Source organism: Lichenostomus cassidix, chromosome 1 (assembly GCF_008360975.1).
Source record: "Lichenostomus cassidix isolate B80296 chromosome 1, HeHo_3.0, whole genome shotgun sequence".
In the NCBI taxonomy this organism is placed as follows: domain Eukaryota; kingdom Metazoa; phylum Chordata; class Aves; order Passeriformes; family Meliphagidae; genus Lichenostomus; species Lichenostomus cassidix.
Window position 1 is genome coordinate 5,741,914 of NC_139479.1, and position 16,492 is coordinate 5,758,405.

At 49.0% G+C, this 16,492-nt stretch overlaps 1 protein-coding gene across 1 annotated transcript; it reads left to right on the forward strand.

Annotated features, from left to right (window-relative positions):
- Positions 1–334: 334 nt before the first annotated feature.
- Positions 335–16,260, forward strand: DIPK2B (divergent protein kinase domain 2B). The gene is made up of 5 exons (XM_085047504.1): positions 335–868; positions 5,516–5,780; positions 11,905–12,078; positions 13,921–14,209; positions 15,319–16,260. The coding sequence occupies exons 1-5, from the start codon at positions 651–653 to the stop codon at positions 15,657–15,659; spliced, it is 1,287 nt and encodes a 428-aa protein (XP_084903630.1). The 5' UTR covers positions 335–650; the 3' UTR covers positions 15,660–16,260.
- Positions 16,261–16,492: the final 232 nt, after the last annotated feature.

Below are 16,492 nucleotides of genomic sequence, written 5' to 3' on the forward strand. Positions count from 1 at the left end.
GCACAAAACACTGTGGTGCAATCACTGCTACACAGTGCTGTTTTCAAGAGACAGAGCAGTGAGGATTCCACCTGACAGCCTTTCCAGTGCTTTTATGAGAAGGGCAAACCAAGCCAAGAAAGCATCTGAGAAGTCAAGCCATGCCCCATCACACATCTCCAGGAACAAAGCAACACCAAGGGTCTGGCTTCTGGTAAAATGTGCATTTCTGCCACGCTATTACTCCTTCCAAACCATTTTTTACCAAGTGTCCCACATGTGCCCTTTTCTCCAGCGACAGGATATCCTTCATTTGTCTGCACCAAGTGCAGATGAGCACTTCTTCGTGTTGTTTTCCAAGTCGGCTGATGGGAGGGTCAGCAGGGGCCAAAGCAGCTGCAACAAGTAAAGGAAAGATAACCATGGCAACCCAATTTATCTGCATCCTCCATGTACTTCCTTCTCCCCACCCTACAGCATATCTTTCCCACCCAAACTCCAAGCCGACAGACGGGTGACCAGCCGGCAGGATGGGGACTGCAGCAGTGTCTCCTGCACCCAGAGTGTCTTGCTGTGTTTCAGGGCTCACCACTGCAGGCTGAAGTCACCAAAAAGAGACCGAAATCCTAGAGAGGGACAACTCGAACAAGCAGAGCTCTCCACTGCTGTAGATGGGGCGCTGGAAATGCTGCCTTTGGTCCAGAGTTGCATTGATGCTGCTCCTGGTTTTGGCTCTGAGCTGTAAGCCTTCCACAGCAGCAACAGCTTCTCCATCCGTGCCCCACGTCAAGCCCAGCTACAGCTTTGGCCGGACTTTCCTGGGACTTGATAAATGCAACGCCTGCATTGGGACATCCATATGCAAGAAGTTCTTTAAAGAGGAAATAAGGTCAGAAACTCGGCAGAGTAATTTTTAAAGCATTCTGTATAGTAATTTGAAAGCTGCCTGTTAGAATTTTCAAGTACTTTTCATGAGTGACAATGCAAAGAGCAACTTAGCACCCAATTGCCATTACAGCACTTAGTGTTTTAATTAATGTGTATAAAATGATGCTTTGTCTCTTTTCTTTTAAAGCCACGCAAACATGATCAGACTTCAGCCCTGAACTATAACTTGAAAGCAGGAGTAAAAGGCACAGATTTCTGCCTAAAGAGTGGCTCTGAAAAATTTCAAGGCAGTGCTGGGGGAAGGGAAGAGGGAAGGAAGAAATCAGCTTGTTTAGATTTACTGGAAATGTTTTATTATGAGCAACTGACTAAAGGCAAAAGGGGGTTTAGCTTTGTATGCTCCCAACAGAGTATGATAACTACAAACATATAAACATGCTGTATAATTTTGTACCAGGTGCAACAACGTGAATGTGCAGAATTTCACGTGCGTTTTAACTAAGATCAAAAGTGATCTAAACCTGCCTGAGGCATGAGGACTTTTGCACAGGAGGTTACCCATGCACTTGAAAAGAGCACGTGGCTAAATTACTGCTACATTTTGGGGAGATTTGTGTGAGAATCTGAAGGCAGAAATTGCATCTGCCTCGTCCTCGATGAGACACACACTGTCCAAGTGGTCATCAGACTGATCCAATCATTTTTAGGCTCAAAATCTGAGTGTATCTGACGACAGCAGGGAAAATGTTGCGAGTTGAATTTGAGGAGAAAGTTAAAGGCAGTGCTTGGCAGAGGAAGGGTTTATTGGGTCTGATATGATTTATAGAGCCATATGCACTTTCTTTTATAGATATAAAAGCCTGGGGGAGAAGAAATGATTATAGTAAAATTGTATTTTTAATGCTATAATGTAAGTAGTATAGCATTAGACAAATCACCGTTTTTATCTTAAACTATCCTATAAAACGTAGCATAGTAAAACCATAATGGTTTGTCTGGGATGGACTTGTAATTCCAGACATCCATCCTTCCCCCACTGCCACTGGAAAAAGCCAGTTTTGCTGAGCCAGAGCACTCTTTGCTGTTGCACATTTTTGGTCCCAGTGCTTGTCACTCTGTCCTTTGGCTTGCCACCTCCAGAAAGAGGAGCTCTGTGCCAGAGCCAGCAGTGAGTGAGGTGCAGAGGGCTGACTGCTGGGTTTCTCTCACCCCAGCCTGGACTCCTGTCCCAAAATGCAGCCTGGGTTTGCCATCAGACCAGCTGGCTGAGGGGCCAGGGGTGCATTCAGGGTAGGGTCTGCTCTGCCTTCGATTCCCTGCAGCAGGATGGCAGCAGAGCTGGCTCCTGCCCTGTGTCCCTACCAGCTTTGCCGCTCACCTGGGCAGGGTTTTTAGGGACATTCTGCCAGGTGCAAAGCAGCTCCCTTTTGGTTACTCCCACTTGGCCACTGCGGAGGCTGGGGCCGTGCAGGTTCCCTCAGCCCTGCCAAAAACAGCAGAAGTGCCTCTGGCTGTGGGGTTCCAGCTGCACAGAGCATGGGGATGTGGGAGAGGTGCTACGTGAGCTGAGGCAGGAGGGCCCCACGCTGGCTGTGCTCCAGGGGACAGCAGGAACAGGGTGTCCCACCAGGGTCCAGGAGTGCAGGGCCACAAACACGTGGGAGCAGGATGCTTCTGCCCCAGGGAAGACAGAGGAGCTCCCCAAGCCAGACATTTCTTTTTCTCTCCCACAGTAGGCTTCCCACAAGTAAGTGATAACGTGCAGCTCTGCTCTGAGAGCTTTGGGAAGGGGAACTTAAAAATGTTCTCCTGAGCAGTCGCTCAGCTTCAAGCTTTTCTTTGCAGGGGGAAAACTTGTTCTCCCACTTGATTTCTTGAAAAACTGGGATTCTTTTTGGCACGTGGGAGGTTAAACTAGGGAAATTTCAGTGGTGCTTACATGCTTTGATCCACCCTCATGCACCTTTTCACATGTTCGCAAAGGTGGATGGCACTTGGGCTTCTCTGTGTTAATTCACATTAGTACATGTTTCATTAATTCTCCATCATTTCTGGGAGCTCTGACATGCATTCACAGCAAGAAGATGTGGGTTTTGTTCCCAGAACGGCTGGTGACTCATCTTGCGCTCTAATGTTCTATACTTCCCTTATCTTTGCCCAACTTTATCCATCTGTAAATGAGAATACCAAGCCTGCCTAACAACTGCACTGAGAGCAGAGTGCAGTGAAAGTTTTTGTAAAATATTGGATTTTCAAAACACCACAGAACTGAGCTGACCAAAACTATGTGCAGACTTGTGCCAATGCTGGTGCTGAGCTTTGACCAAAAATAACGGGAGAGAAGCCTGAAAAAGCTGGAATACTTCAATTTGATGGGGGTTTATATAGTATTTCTTTTTTTGTTTGTTTTAAGACTTAATTTTTTTAAAAAAAGTAAAATTCCAAATGCAAGCGAAGTTATTTTGGCTGAAACAAAATACTTCATTTCATTCAGGAGAAAAAGGAAACAAGTTTGGATTTCTTCAGCATTTAGTTCTGGGCTGATCTCAAACCTGTAATCTGTGACTCACTTCTTCATATAGATCTTACTGAAAGTCTTAGAGCATTTGCAGGCCCCTAGCTAAAAAGCTTCATATGAAAGGGAGTTGTTGCAGCACAACTTGATGATGAATCTTGAAAGTATCTAGCAAGTGTGCCAGGCCAGGGCTGTGCTGCCCAGAAATGCTGCCAAATACAGACTTGCTGCAGCCCATGCTGGGTTCCCAGGCCAGTGTGGCTCTTCCCCAAGGGCTCTGCAGAGCAAATCACTCCATCCACCCTCAAATTAGTGCTCAGCCCTGGATTTCACTCATCCATGTGCTGCTTGCTTGCGGGAGGTTGCACTTTCCTGCTCTCTGCCTGATGTGAGTTCCCCTGGACACACACACTTGAGTCAAGTCACAAGGTTTAGTTGTGCTTAACTTAAAAAAAAAGAAAAAAGAAACAAAGAAGGAGAAGCCCAGCCCAGAGCCACCTCTTCCCTGTACGTGCCTGGCATGCTGTGCCTGCTTTGCAGATTAGGCACTGATGCACAACAATCCCAGTGAGGCACAGCAATTATTCTCTTTTCTTTAGTCCTAGCTCCAAACCAGGCCAAAAAAGCCCAACAAAAAAATCAAACACAAACAAGTTGTTCATTACCATTTCAGGTGCCTTTAATTATAGGGAATCTTCAATTTCATGTTGGGCAAAACACCCGAAAAACTGAAATGCTGTAATCCACCAACCAGTTCACACAAGAGGGTGGACTCCCCCACTTCTGGTCAGCTTCTATGGTAAATTTTTGGAAGGAGGCACATGGAGAGAGTTGAAACCAAAGCAGGGGAAGCACCAGGGTTTCCCCACTCCTGGGCACCCATGCTTGCCCCAGGGCTGAGCTGCACAGGGTGTGTGGTGGGGAAGGGGAGTGAGGTGCTGCTTTCAGGAGAGATCATCTGATCAGTCTCTGATTGCAGATGGTGGCTCATGACAGTGAGTCAGTTATTTGCCTGAAATCATAGAAAATTAATCCCCCAAATTTCTCTGCGCCGATTTCCCAAATGGAAGTTGAAAGGAAAGGCCAGCTTCAGCTTTCAGACTTGTTAATGTTGTTTCATGTAACTCCAGCTGGGCTAATCCTGCAGGGCACCTCTCGCCTCTCCTGTTTCACTTCTGAGCTACCGGCTTTAATTTATGGTGAGATGAAATTAGGATGTGCTTCCCTATATCCTTGGCCAAGGAGCTCAGGGCAGGAGGGTTCAGAGGCAGCGAGGGCAGAACGTTGGCCAAACCAAAGGTCAGAGCTAGGCTGTTTTCCAGGAGCAGGTTACAGACACTATTCCAGAACAGGCACCGCGCTCCTCAGCTCCGGCATGTGCGACGCGCGTGTGGGCAGGGCTGAGGGGGCTGCTGAAACAAAAAAAAATACCTAATTACCCAGCCCATATGCTCCCCTGCTGTGCCTGTGTGGGGGGAGCAAATTAGTGCAAGATCTCCATGGCTACAGCAGCGCTGCACACCCAGGGCATGCATGCCCTGTCCCCCCATCCCATCCCAAACTCTGCTGTGTCGGGGAGGTCACTCCTCCTGACTGCTGAAATAGTCAGGGATGTTGGGGGAGATGTGTAGAGCCCAGGACTGAGTGAAGCCACCACCTCAAAACAAGAGGTCATTTTGATATTCCCAAATACATTTGTTGCCAGGAGGTTTAATATCAGGAGGGTCCTTTAAAGTGTCAAGCACGCCTTTTTTAGGGACCCTTTCTCAAGGATCAAGGAAATTTAAAAACACCAGAAATTCTTCATGAACCAAAACCCTGCAGCTCTCTCCCTTTCCTCTCTCCCTCTACCCAAAAGACCCTGGGTGTTTTACCCCTCACCCAGTGGCAGCATTCATGACAAGGGGTGGTTTAAGTGGGAAGAAAAAAAGGACTTTTTTACCAAAGCACATTTCCTTAGCTGGTGGTTTCAGCCTGCGTACCTCACTCCGGTGCCCAGGGCCACCCGCCGGGGGTGGCTTGGCCTCTGCCAGGTGATGGCAGGAAGCCCCTGGGGCTGGCAGGACAAGCTCAGCAGGGTGTCCGTGTGGCTTTTAACCCGCTCTCCGTGGGGCTCTCGTTTTGGTTTGGCAGGTTTGACACCTGGCTTTCTTCTCATTTAAAGCTGCCCCCCAGCTCCCTGCTCAGCTACTCGGGCAACTACACGGACGATGCCAAGAGCTGGCGGCTGGTGGACATCACCCGGCTGACCTCCAAGTACCAGCATGACCGAGCTGACAAGCACATCTGCACCTCGCTGCTCAAGACCAAGACCTGCAGCCTGGAGCGAGCCCTGCGCCGCACCCAGCGCTTCCAGAAGTGGCTGAAGGCCAAGCGCCTCACCCCCGACCTGGTCCAGGTCTGTGTCCTGTCCTCCTGTGCCCCACCATGGCTGGGGGAGCAGGGGCAGAGTGAGTGCTTTGTGGTTTAGGGAGTGGAAAGGGTCTGAAGGGGTGTGGTTGCAGTTTGATGGTTGGAGGGTGAGCTGGGTGGTGGCTGGAGCTCTTCCTCCTGCCAGGTGGGTGGAGATGGGGAAGCCCTGTGTGCTCCCAGCCAAGACCAAGTGCCAAAGGGGAGAGGCAAAATGATGCCCTGATGGGAAGAAAAGTGGCACACTGAAGGCCAAGCCCTCCCAGACACAGGAAATGTCATGGTACAGCTTGTCCAGGGCTGGGATGGGCTTGGCCCCAGCGAGGAGAGCACCAACTCCTGGCTCCCTGTGCAGGCTGAGGCTGAAGTCCTGTGGAAAGCCACAGGACCAGGTGGCTTCAGGCACAGGGATAACAACAGGCTGTGCACACAAACATGGTAACAGCTTCCCTGGAGAGATTGCTGCCATTTTTTTGCCTGGTTTTCCATCACATCTCAGCGTTGTGGGGTTTTTGGGATTTTTTGGTCATAAAGTTGAACCCAAAAGGGCAGCCAATGCCTTAACAGTGATTTTGCTTGGGGCCAGGAACCAAGTCAGCGTGGGCCTCTCTTGCTTGAGGCTGGCAGGACGAGGGGCAGTCAGAGCCTTGATTACTCATTCTCCTGCCATCCATAGCAAATGACCTCAGGCACAAAGCAGCACTCTGCCCTTTCTGCCACAGTCCCGGGGTGGCACAGGCAAAGGCAGGACAGGAGCAAGGGGTGTGTGGGTCACTACCACCAGGCAGATGGGCAGCTATGGCCCAGGGCATCCCCTCACTGCATCCCAAACACCAGCAACAGCCACTGGGAAGGGCAGGGTGGGAGTTGGATGTACACTGAACAAATACCCTGAGAGGCAAAGAAGCATTATGCCAGTACTTGTTCCCCTTCCAAGAGAGAAGTGACTGTGAAAAAGGGACTCATTTTATTTTTCTATAAAAGCAGCTGCTTGCTGCATCCACTCAGCTTTGGTGAGTGCCAAAGCTTTAGTTTTTCCTCTTCTGTTACCCTGTGGAGCAGCACACCTGAGGAGAGAGATCTGCTGGGGTTATGCCTGGGCTGCACCAAAAAGGACTCACCCAAATCACTGACAGTCCAGCACAGCAGATCACCCTGAAGTCAGTACCTTCACAGGGGGCACATGTCCTACAGGGAAAAGGTTTTTTGGAGCAAAGCTACACTGCACTTTGTCTGGTAACCTCGGGAGAGGCACTAGGGAGAGGGGACAGTGTGTCACTTCCGCTCAGAGCATCCCTCACCTGAGCTTGTGGGCAGGGACAACTCCCTAGGTGGGCAGGCAGCAGCTGCCCAGGCACCTGCTGGCCACCACTGTCCCCCCAGCAGCACTGCAGGGCCTCCAGGACAGTGAGCTGGGCTGCCACATCCTCCAGCCCTCTCTGGAGTGCCCCAGGTGTTTGTGCCAAACAGTGCTGGGGGTAAGGGAAGGAATCGAGAGCTTAAAACTTCCATTTGCTGAGCTGGGTGAAAAAGTAACTGGAGAAATGTGGCTCTGTGGTATCTCAGACCTGCTGCAAAGTTAAATCATCAGCCAAGCCCGAATCCTTCTCCTTAAAAGGCTCTTCATGTGCTGCAGTTTTCCCTAGCTGTCCTTTGGGAGTGTGAAACCCCAGCTGGGCTGGCTGGGTGGCACAGGCAGGCACACACACATATATGGATGCACATGTGCACACAGCACCACAGACACCCTGGCTGGGCCACCCTGGCTTTGCACCTATCCAGTTTCTGCCAGGAGCTTGAATTTCCCTGTGGGAAGCTGAGCTGATGTCGGCTCCAGGGTGCCTCTGAAGTGAGCTCAGGGCCAGCCTGGGGGGACGTGCCCAGTGACAAACTCCCTGGGACATTTCATCAGCCCCTGCAGCTTTTTAGTTGGAAAGGGCATGGGCTGATGAAATGAGGCTGCAGGGAGGCCCAGACCTTTGCACATCAGCCTCAGGATTGCTCTGCTCATGTTTTCATAATCCTTTGGTTCTGTAAATCAATCAGAGAAACAAAAATTGGAATATAAGTCCCTTCTAGCAGCATCTATTCTTGAATATACAGAGAAACATAGTGATCCAGATACCCTGGCACCTACTTCCCTACCACCAAATTTCAGCAGCACCCACTTTTTAAGGTCAGGGATGTTCCCTGTGAAATGGCTTCTGGTCTCACGGTGGTTTAAATTGGAAAACAGACAGTGGCAACAACATTTCAGTCATAATGTGTGTGTGAGTCTGCATGTCCCATCCCAGCCCTGCTGCATGGGCCACCACAGCTTGCAGTGTGACCTCCCCAGTCCATCCAGCCCCACAGAGATGGGGATCCCCTTCCTCCCTGCCCATCCCACCTGCCCCAGTGAAAACCAGCACCTCTGCTGCACCCAGTGCTGCCCCTCTGCACTGTTTGCTGGGCAGACACACATTGGCAACCATGAGCCACTGCAGAGGGGTTTTGGGGTACTGCAAACACTTAGCTGAAGCACTGCTCTCAAGGCTCTATTTCCCCACTTTCCCTCATTTCAGAGGTGTTAACAGCACACCTCTCTCCATGCCTGACATGTTGCCCACCCTGTTCCACAGAGCTGCAGTCACACAGCAGGGCTTGTTCTCCCTTCCCTGCAGTTTTTCCCATACAACAGCACTGGGGAAAGCTAATGGGCCCAGGTAATTTTGTCTGATAGGCAGAGCATTACAACAAACCATAACGTGCTTGAATCAAAATGACAGACCATGAAGTAATGTTTATCCACTTTACGCTGCCTGCCCTGCCTGACCCAGCCATCAGCTGAGCCTCCTGCCACAGTGATTATTTCACCAGCCACAATGAAAATCTTTATTGGAGGCAGCAAAGTCTTCAGTCTTAAAATCCAGTCTGCCTCAGAGATGAGCAGGATTCAGCTGGGCTCAGCAGCCCCAGACACTGCTTCACCCAGGAGCTCATCACCTCAAGCCATGCTGGGTGCTCTCCTGCTGGAGGACCAGCAAAGCAGGTTGGTTTCAGTACAGATCACCCACAGAGCAAATTCACAGCTCTGGCTACAAAGCACAGCCTGGAGAATGCTGAAGCAGACAGAAGAAAGCAGTATCGAGGTGAAAAGCCACCATTTGCAGCCCCTCTCTCTAGAATGGACTGTTTGAAACTACTGACCAGCAGCTACTGACCAGCACCTTGCTCTTCCTGCTGCAGATCCACCACAATTCAGTTATTTAGCCTCTGAGTCCAGTCCACATCTCTGCTTGCAGCACGTGGGCAGCAGCTCACTCACCTGCCAGTTGTCCATCCTAGGGAAGGATGAGCACTGTGGGGCTCCCAGAGCTCCCTCCCAGACCTGCTGCCTCATCATCAGAGACTCCTGCAAACCTGCTGGCAGTGGGGATGAGCTTCTCAGGGCATCCTTACCTTCCTTCTTTTGTGAGTGAAGGAATCCCTCAGATTCACATGGCCAGGAGCTGGAGGTGCTTTGACACTTCCACTCAAGTGTTTCCTCCTGGAGTTCACCCTAAAGCTGGTAGTTTGGTGAAGGCAGCTGTGCTCCTGGTCTGGGCCATCCATCCTTGGGCTGACTGAAGAGAAAACAGAGCAAGAACTTTTCTTCTACAAGTTGTTTTCATATCCAAGTGAATTCTGGGTGTGTCTGCACTAGATACACATATGTATGAGCACATGGAGTTTAAAATGCATCATGTACTGCATGGCAGGGGTTAAAAAATCACAGCTGAGTTCAGGCTTTGCAGAAGTACCCACTATCAGATATAGAAATGTGGGCATTTAGTCAAAGTAAATAAGAAGCTTTCCATATCCATCACAAACAGTGTGTCAGGTTGTCTGTCAGGTCTTATTTTCTGGGGCAATAAGTCACTGCAAAGGACTTGAGATATTCTCAGATAAATCTGTATCTCCAGTGTTTCGAGTGTGTGTTCTTCACATTTTTCTTCTATTGACAGTTTTTGCCTGACAGTTTTACAACTCCAGCTCCTTTTCTGCTGTAGAGATGTTTCCCTCAGTCTGCAGGAAGGTGAGACCTCTCCACTGAAGCAGTCAAGCAGGAGCTTCACACTGTCGATGTCTCTGCCGAAATCAAAAGGCCCCATTGCCCAGATTTTGGGGATCAGGGCTTCATTAAAGTGTAGGAAGCTGTATCAATGTTTGATGCAATGGTGTCATCACCCAGCCCTGCTCCTCTGCTCCCACACCTCTGCTGATGTGCCTGAAATGGTTCCTGAGGAATCCAGCAGCCACGAGCACCATGAGCAGCACTTGCCCATGTCTGTGTTAAGAGGATGAGCTCTGACCTCAGAAAAATCCTAATTACACTCTCCATGCCTTCTCTGCCACTGTGATTTATGTCCCTGCTGTGTACTCTCCAGGGTCTCAGCTTTTGCATTGCAGACTCCTGGAGGCAGCAAGGCTTTCTAACTTTGGCTGCAAATATTTGCATACACACTGAGCTGTAAGAGACTTTCTCCACCATTTATCTCTTACTTAACATGGCTCTGTTCTGCTCATTTTTTCTCTCTTCCAAAGGGAAAGTGACAGAGTCAGCCACAATGTTCCTGCAAGTGCTGCAAGACAGAAATCCATAGCCATCCTTGCCCTGCACGCCTTCTATGATTTCAGACAATTAATTGAAAAATATTTCCTTGATAAGGCTATAGCAGAGGATAGAAGTGTATGAAGACTTGCAACTGGAACTGAGTAGAAATATTTTTGACAAATGTTTATTCTTTTGGGGGAAAAAGGTTTTTTTTGTTGTCGTGAAACAGCACTTCAGTTGAGGTTGAGTTTCTCAGGTGCTTTTGACCAGCTATTGGCATTTTTGAGTTGTTTTGTGCAACTGATGGCCAGGGAAGAAGTGGTTGGGATCTCACTGAGGCCAGCAGGGATGCAGAGGAGACACAGAACATCCACTCCCTGCTCTCCACCTCCAACTGGGAAAATGTCATCCTCGTCTTTTCCATGTTTCTTTATTTCTTTGTCAGGGCTGGGTAATTCAGTGTTTTATGCCAAATGAACAGCTCGCACAGGAAGGGCTGAGAGGGACCAACCTCAGAGCTACCAAATGACCTGGGGAGATGCTGCATCAAATCTTTGCTCTCAGCATGAAGGATGGCAGGGAGCAACATGAGCTCCACTGCCCTTTCCTCTGAAGGGAAATGTCCCAGACATCAAATTATAAACAAATCCCAAAGGAGTAAATTTGGCTATCATCAGGATAATTTTTAATAAAGAGGCTTAAAAAACCTGATTCCCTTCCCCAGCAGAGGCATGGCAGGGCAGTACTTCTGTGCCACTGTGGGCAACCCTCCATACATCCTCTCTCCTTGGCTATTAAGGAAGACTAGCTGAAAAATTTTAAAAAGCCATTTTTGACAATGAAGGCATCCATTTTTATGCCATTTATCCTAGCCACAGGTTGCTCATGCAATCTTACAAGCCAAACCTCCAAATCTGAAGGGTGAAATACAGTAATCATTGACTCCATTAGGGCAATGGTTCTCTATTTGTTGCTGGTATTTACAAAAGCCACGCACAGGCTATTTGGTTTTGATAGTTAATGCATGAGTTTATCAGAGAGAGAACATATCCTGTGCTTATACACACACACAATGTTTATTTACATTTTTAAAGCCTGTTTACTGACCTTAGCAAACAGTATTTCCAAGAAAGCTGCTCGCAGGTTAAGCAAATAGCTAAGTGATCTGAAGATTATTTAATGAGGGAAGTGACTCACTGTCCTAACAACTGGAGGGCCTCCACCAGAGATGCCAGGGCTGGAAACCCAGGCTGAGGGAGGAGTCCTTCAGTGTGGAGAGATGTGGAGCTGCTCTGTTGAGGGTATATGAGGTATGCAGCACCCAGGAGTCAGGGCAATTCTGGAAACCAGAGTTGAGAACTGTCATTTTTGGATGGTGTGGGTCTTTTCCTGGGAGGATTTTGTTGAGATCCCCCATGTGCCCACACCCTTGGCAGCTGCGCCACAGCTGGGTGCCTGAGCCCCTAGCATGATCCAAGCACTTTGCACCACCTCAGGCTGGAATTACACATCCTTGCCATGCTTGCCCCTCTGGCAGGGCCTGTCCAGCCCCATGCTGCGCTGCCCATCCCAGCGGCTCCTGGACAGGATCGTGCGGCGCTACGCCGAGGTGCCGGACGCTGGCAGCATCTACATGGATCACCTCACCGACAGGGACAAGCTGCGCCTGCTCTACACCCTGGCAGTGAACTCACACCCCATCCTCCTACAGGTAAGTGCCACCCTGCCCAGCTTCAACACCACCCCACAACCCTTGCACAGGATGTGTGCCAGCCCCAGGTGCACAGGAGTCCCAGCCCTGGCCTTTGTCACACTCCCTGGCCTTCAGAAAGTGTGTTTCTTCTATGGGGTTGGGTTGCTGAAGCCAGGCAGACTCATGAGGTGCTCCCTGCATCAGTCTGTGAAGCTGTGGAGAGTCAGTCAGACCCTTAAATAAATGAGAACCCAGGAGGGTTATTGCGCTAGAGCACTGTGAAAGACAGGGTTTTACACATCCCCAATATTTCAAAGTGTCAGGTTTGCATTGCTAATGCATTACATAAAATCACAGCCTGTTTATGAGAGAGAAAGGGCATGATTTCCCATGCTCCATGTGCCAGTGCTGTGCTTTCCACTTGTCTGCCACTGGTAACTAGCTCTGGGTTTCAACACTCTGGGTTTGAAGGCAGGGACCTGGGAGGCATCACACCCCTCCCCTGGACCCCTTCTGGCCTGCCTGGCATGCAGCTCCTCTCTTTCCTTATGTCTCCAAGGGAGAATCCTCACCTTTCCCCACCCCACCTTTGGTCCTCATTGCTGTTGCTTGCAACATTTTATGATTCCACGGAGAAAAGAGTCAGTGGCAGCATCATCCATTTCTGGCCACAGGCCACTGCTGCACTCTGTAGCTCCCAGGGAAGGGAAAGGGTGCTCATGCTCTGGAGGCTCATGGGGACCATTCAGCCACCCCAGTTTTGGGTCACTGGGACATGAAGCTGTGGCCCTTAGCACTCTGAAGACATGGGAATGCAGCTTAAAGTGGTGAGAAAAACATGCCAAAGAGAAATGGCTAGGTTTGACGTCGTTGCCCAAAATGCCTTCACAGCAGAAGGGAGAAGCAACCTTAAACATGAAACTGGACGAGTTCATAATGCCTTGGCAGGGTCTGAGGTGCTGGGCAGACAGATAAGTTGTAATGCAAATGACAGAAAGCTTTGTGTTGGCATAGCTCAGCAGTCACAGAGTTTGGTTTCCACCTGGGATAACTGTGCTGCTGGCATGAGCTGCAGGGATGCAGGGAGCCCAGCCCAGGGGTCCCCACTGGAGCAAACACACACCACTTCTGCCCCTGGGACTGCAAATCTCTTTCAAAAGAGCCTGGCAGTTCTCACCAATTAGCAAAAACTGCTTTAACCCCACTTCAACTCCAAGCTGTGACTTCATCTGTTCAGTACTCATGAGGGACCCATCAAAGACACCTAAAATTAGCTTTCTGTGGCTAAAATTTTCATGAATCTGTAACCTATTATTATCTTGGACTTTCCAGTTAGCCTTTCTTACAGAACAAGTCTCGAAACACCAGATTCTTTGTCCATTACAAAAAAAAAGGACCAAAAGAAACAAAAAGCATCATAACTCCTCCAGGATGGGGTGATGTCGCTGTTGAACCGCTAGCAGAGAGAAGAAATCCAGGTTCTCAGTGTGGTGTAAAGAAAAACTTTTATTATTTAATTCCAACTTATATAGACTTTTCAAAGGTCACCCAGATTGGTCAGTTCGAAACCTCCCCCTAGGCCCATTGGCCAGGCCTGAACCGTCCACATCTTGAGAAACTGTTTTAATAACATACAAACTTTATCTTTGTTTATAGAACACAGGAAGAAGAGAGAAAGAATTCTCACGGGAAAGGTCTGTGCTAGCCACAGGGTAGGGCCAGATGGGGTGAGGAAGGGTTGTGGGCTGCCTTAGAAACCAAAAGTGGTTGGAGCTGCTTGGAGCCAGAGAGGGAGTTCGGGAAGGAGGAAGATCCATGGGAATAGGGCAGGGTGATCCCCATTCCCTCTCTCCCTGGCAGATCTTCCCCGACGTGGAGGGCTGGCCCTTCCCACGGTACCTGGGCTCCTGCGGGCGCCTGGTGGTCAGCGCCAGCACCAGGCCACTGCGCGACTTCTTCGGCGCCGCGCCCAAGGTGGCCGCAGACCTGGCGCTGCAGCTGCTGGCCGTGCTGCGCTCCATGGGCACCAACGACCTCAACTACTTCTTGTACTTCACGCACGTGGACTCTGGCACCTTCGGCGTGTTCAGCAACGGGCATCTGTTCATCCGGGATGCCAGCACGCTGGGCATCATCGACAGGGAGGAAGGTACTCAGCGGGCGCCGTGGCTGCGCATCTGTCACCAGAGAGCAGACAAATCCTTCCCCTTCTACCCTTGGTTCTGCTGCTCGTTTGGTGTTTTGCTAACCAAACACCATTTACTAAACTAAATAATGAGGAGTTCACGGGGAGATTTACCAGCAGCAGCTCCTGCCATCCTGGCTCTGGGTTGGGAAGGCAGCGGGTGTTTTGTTTGTGCAGTCGGTGGTTTGGTGACCATTCTCTAGCTGGCAGCATCTTTCAGTGTGCACAGTGTGCTGAATGCTCTCATTTGAAGTCTTCCCTTTAAAACTTTTGCCACTCAAAGGTCAAAATTTGCAAGTAGAAATTTTGTAATTTCATTTGTTTTAAGTACTGGGTCAAGTTGGACCCTTTTTACCTGCATTTATCACATTGACTAATAATGGTTATTATTATTATTATAAGAACAACAATAATAACAAAATCCCTTTTTTTGTCACTTTTACATAAAATCAAGATTTACTATTCACTTTTCACAGGTTACGTTTGTCTACCCCTGGAAGGAGAGCTAGTCAAAGACTATTCTTCCAATAATTTAACAGTTTCATTTTCAATATTCAAATTCTCAAAAGGCCTTTCCTCAGCTCATACATTCAGCTGAGCAGGTCTCAAATATTCAGAAGCAGCTGTCAGAAAAATTTCCACTGGGTTTCCTTTTTTTGTCCTGACAGCTATTATTGTTAACTTGGCTCCAGCTAGATGAGCTGTTGTCGCAATGTAATGATTTTGGTTAACATGGAAAAAATTACAGGTCTGGCTATTTGTGGTGGTTTTTGTAGGAACTCCACATTTTAGGTTTGTATTCCAATTCTCATTTTTCCTGCATCAGCTAGACTTGACAGAGTCCTCTCCAGTTCCCCTGATGGGTGGTTCTGCAGAGCTCTGTCATTGAGAAAAATACACATTTTCAGGAGCGACAAAATTGGCTCATAAACAGCTACAGCACTGAGTATTTTGTGGTGAAAGGTGGTCTTTAGATAGAAACAAACCCATGTTAGCACCGAGGTACAGATCTCTGTAACTGTCCAGGAGCTCCCTATTCTGTCTCTAACAAGCAGTTTAATTGTCCCCAACAGGGAGCCAGCTGATCGATGGCCAACAGGAGTACAAAGATATATTCAGCTGCCTGACCGTGGACTGCCAGTCCGCGTTTGTGTCCTGTGACTCCATCAGGGAGAAGCACAGCCTCGTCATGGTGTGCCAAGAGCTCCTGCCGAAGCTCCTGACGGGGAAATTCCTGCCCCCCGTGCAGGAGAAGGTCGATGGTTTCCTGCAGCGCTGTGCTCACAGCCTGGGTGATGAGCGCGGCGTCGACGAGGCCATCGCGGAGCTGGCGGAGATCCTGAAACCTCTGCGGTCCTGCGACTCCCGCTTCGCCTACCGCTACCCTGACTGCAGATACAGTGACAAATACTGACACAGGAGCAGCCCCTGGAAGGGCTGGGGGAATGACAACCCCCTCTCAGGGTGGGGAGGGAGAAGGATCCAGGGTAGCTGGAAAGAGCTGCCCCAAATCCGGGGTTTCTCGGTGTGGAAGGAGCAAGCAGAGCGCACATGGGGTTTATTATTCATCTCCCAGAGATGGGTTTGTTATATGGGATGTAGACGTGGTGTATGGTTTATGGATTATTAGCATTGTCACGAGTGACAAGGGGCCACAGGATTAATAAATCTCATTCACATGTTTTGGCCTTGGAAGAGTTTCCCATGCCATTTGTTGAAAAGCAAGGCAGGATGCTCACAACCAGCTAGACAGAGGATCTTTACTGCCAAGAAAGTCTTTCTGATGGAGATGATATATACATGATATATACATAATGTGGGATAGATGGATGGAAACATTTAAGACTTGCCCTGTGGCCGTTTTTAATGTGCTAAAAATCATAGATAAACTGAACTGGATCAGTTCTGTACCATCACCCCTTGCAGATCACTTTTGTAAAATATTTACATTTTATTACTTTTATGGCACACAGAATAGAAAGACACAATCAACAGCATTAAAGAGCTGAAAGGTTCCATGTCTCTTGAGACTTTATTTTTCTAATCTCCAAATATAATTGCTTCTAGTCTTTCCCAAGTCAATGGACAGTAATCAGAGACTAATACAGGGGTTTGGTTTAAGATGAGAAAAAACCCCAGCTCTGGGATGGGATTGTTCAGCAGATATTTTCACATTTTCTCTCTAAAATGGAGGAACCATTTTCACAAAACCATTTAGATGGGATAACTACCTTAAGTGGAGAAGGC